The 2,769-nt window shown below is 46.8% G+C and overlaps 1 protein-coding gene across 1 annotated transcript; it reads right to left on the reverse strand.

Moving 5' to 3' along the window:
- Positions 1–280: 280 nt before the first annotated feature.
- LOC116853461 lies at positions 281–838 on the reverse strand. The gene has a single exon (XM_032834570.1). The coding sequence runs from the start codon at positions 836–838 to the stop codon at positions 281–283; it is 558 nt and encodes a 185-aa protein (XP_032690461.1).
- Positions 839–2,769: the final 1,931 nt, after the last annotated feature.

Raw genomic sequence — 2,769 nt, forward strand, 5'->3', positions numbered from 1 at the left:
CAGTATAACAATGGTACAACAAAATAACATGGGTGGCGTTCCGATATTCACTACCAGTACTGAAAATTTATAGTGAACATAATATAAACTACAGATTTGCAGTACTAGCAGTGAATAGCGGAACGCAGCATTAAAATATGCTAACTGAACTCTTAAACATTAGAAAGGAAATATGAATACGAAATGTAATACAAACTAATATGAAATGAAGAAGAACAATATGTTATCTGAAATCTAAGATGTCAAAATGATTTGTAGCTTTGCTATCATTTTCACCTATTCAAGAATCATAAGGTGCATACAAAATTTGCATGATTACTTGCTGTCGTTTTTGTTTTTCATACGATGATAATCTTTCTAATTGATTTACGATTAATCTTGCAAAAGTTTCGTCCGGACCACCAATCACTTCGGAATTATGATTATCCTGGAAACGTTGATGCATAGTTTGGCAAAGTAAAATTAGAGAACTCTCTAATTCAGTCGAGTAATTTTTTTTCTTCAATGGTTTTCGTGACAGTGGAGTAGTTTGAAAAACTTTAGGTGCTGGAGAAGATGTTGACTCTCGTGTTGAAAACACAGAGCTTCTTGTCAATTCATCAGATTCAAGATTATCAGATACATCTTGAAAATGCCAAAGTGAACCAGTTGAACCACTTGAGTGATCATTTTCGAGTGATGTCATTGATGATGAAATAGGACCAGTGTTTGACAAGAAATTTTCTTTAAATGGTGTTAAAAAATTTGCACACGGTTGGATTGGTACTTCATCTTTTGAGAGTTGTGAGACGATTTTGGAGGTTGAGGGTTCCGTACTTTCAATGATTACACTGTCCATTGAAAGATTCGTTTCTTGTCTATTTTTTTAATTATGGGTGGAGAAATCGCTGACGAGATGTCTGTGTCAGGCTTATTTGTTGTGACTTCTATTGTCTGTAGACATTTCCAATTTGAAACGTTTGTATGGGACCTGAGGAAGTCATACAGCATTACATACCAAAATATGCGCCAGCAAAATATACTACATTAATTTATATTACTGATCTATAAACTTACTTCCTTGTTTTAATATGGTTATTGAGAAATAACATATTTTCGTAATATATAAAACCATTCCGCCGACTAACTCCACTACCATTTCTTGAATCCAATTCCCTTTGACGTCTCTCTTTACCGAATTTTTCACGAAGCCTTACCCATCGGTTTTGACAATCCGAAGCTATAAAAAAAATATTTTCTTATTAATAAATAATGAAATTCATACAAGAAATAAATAACTTAAGTGCATATTACAATAATTATCAGTATCAGTTTATATTATTATAAATTTCTTACTCTTACTTCCTACTTACTTCCAATGTAGATGTCCCTTTCAAAGACGTCTACATTGGAAGTAAACAGTAAGAAGTAGGAAGTAAGAATAAGAAATTGACCAATCATAGTTAATTATTCTTCTCACATTCGACTGTGGTTGGTCAATTTCTTACTCTTACTTCCTACTTCTTGCTATTTACTTCCAATGTAGACGTCCCTTTAAAGGTTAAGACGGTAGGACATGAAGGTTAAGAGATTAAGGGCCGGTTTCACCAAAGCCTATTATGTGCTTTCTACAATAAGCTATTAGTTATAAGTCATAGGCAAATTGACCAATCACAGTCAATAAAATGGCACGATTTGATTGATCCGCGACGGATAATGCGTGCGTGACGCGCTAAGTGAGAACGTACCCTTAGTTGCTATGTAGAACTTATTCTTGGCCCGACAAATGGCCCGTCTCCCCCTGGAGTCCGCCGTGATGGTGGCCAGGGAGGGAAGAGTGGCGCTGGGGTGGGCGGGTGCGCGGGTGGAAATGCTCGCAGCTCGCCCGCTCCAGTGCCACAAGTGTTGGAGGCTCGGCCACATCCGGGCGGCCTGCTCCGCGTCAATTGACCGGAGTGGGCTTTGTTACCGGTGTGGCCGGGCGGGGCACATCGCGCGGGACTGCGCAGGGAGCGCGGCCTGCGCGGTGTGCTCCGAGGATGGTAGGGACTCGGGCCACCGGGTGGGTGGTCCCGAGTGCCCAATGGGGGGTGGTGCTCCGGCGGGCGGAAGACCGCCGGGGCATCGCAGGGGTCGACCGCCGAACGCGGCCGGCTCGGGATGCCCCCCTACGGGAGGCGTGCCGGCGGACCCCGGGGAGTTACCCCGGGACCCTGCCGGCGGAGAGGGCCCCGGTCTGACCATCTAGACCGGGGCCGCGGCGCCGGCCGAACATCAGGCCGGCGTCGAGGGGGGTCGGTGCCGGGCGGAATCCGCCTCCACCGGTCCCCCCTCTCCCCTACGGGTCGCTTGGGGGGTGTGCGGGGGCGCACCCTCCAATCAAAGCGGCCCGGGAGGGAGGCGGCGCGGTGTTGGGTCGCACCGCGCCGCTGCTCGGGAGGAGCGTGACCGGGGGTGATTTATTACCCCCGGTCCGGAAGGGGTCCTCAGGACCGCGGAGGGGGGTCCGCGGAAGTTATACGGAAGTGGTCCCCGCGGGCCCCCTGATGACCGCTGAGGACGGACCCGCCAGGGGTTTTAGTGGGTAGGGCCCCCCGCCGAGCATCCTCGGCGGGGGGAGGAGCCCCACATAACCCGCGATCTCCCCCCGGAGATCGTGGGCATGCGTAACGCATTTCCCCTGGCTTACAAAAAAAAAAAAAAAAAAAAATGGCCCGACAAATGGCGGTAAAGGCCTTCACACATAAAATTCCGTAAGGACGTAAGACGTAAGCGTAAGGAGACCGACCA

The sequence above is a fragment of the Odontomachus brunneus genome, unplaced genomic scaffold, assembly GCF_010583005.1.
Source record: "Odontomachus brunneus isolate Ranch 3 - 2012 unplaced genomic scaffold, Obru_v1 Obru_scaffold_325, whole genome shotgun sequence".
Classification (NCBI taxonomy): domain Eukaryota; kingdom Metazoa; phylum Arthropoda; class Insecta; order Hymenoptera; family Formicidae; genus Odontomachus; species Odontomachus brunneus.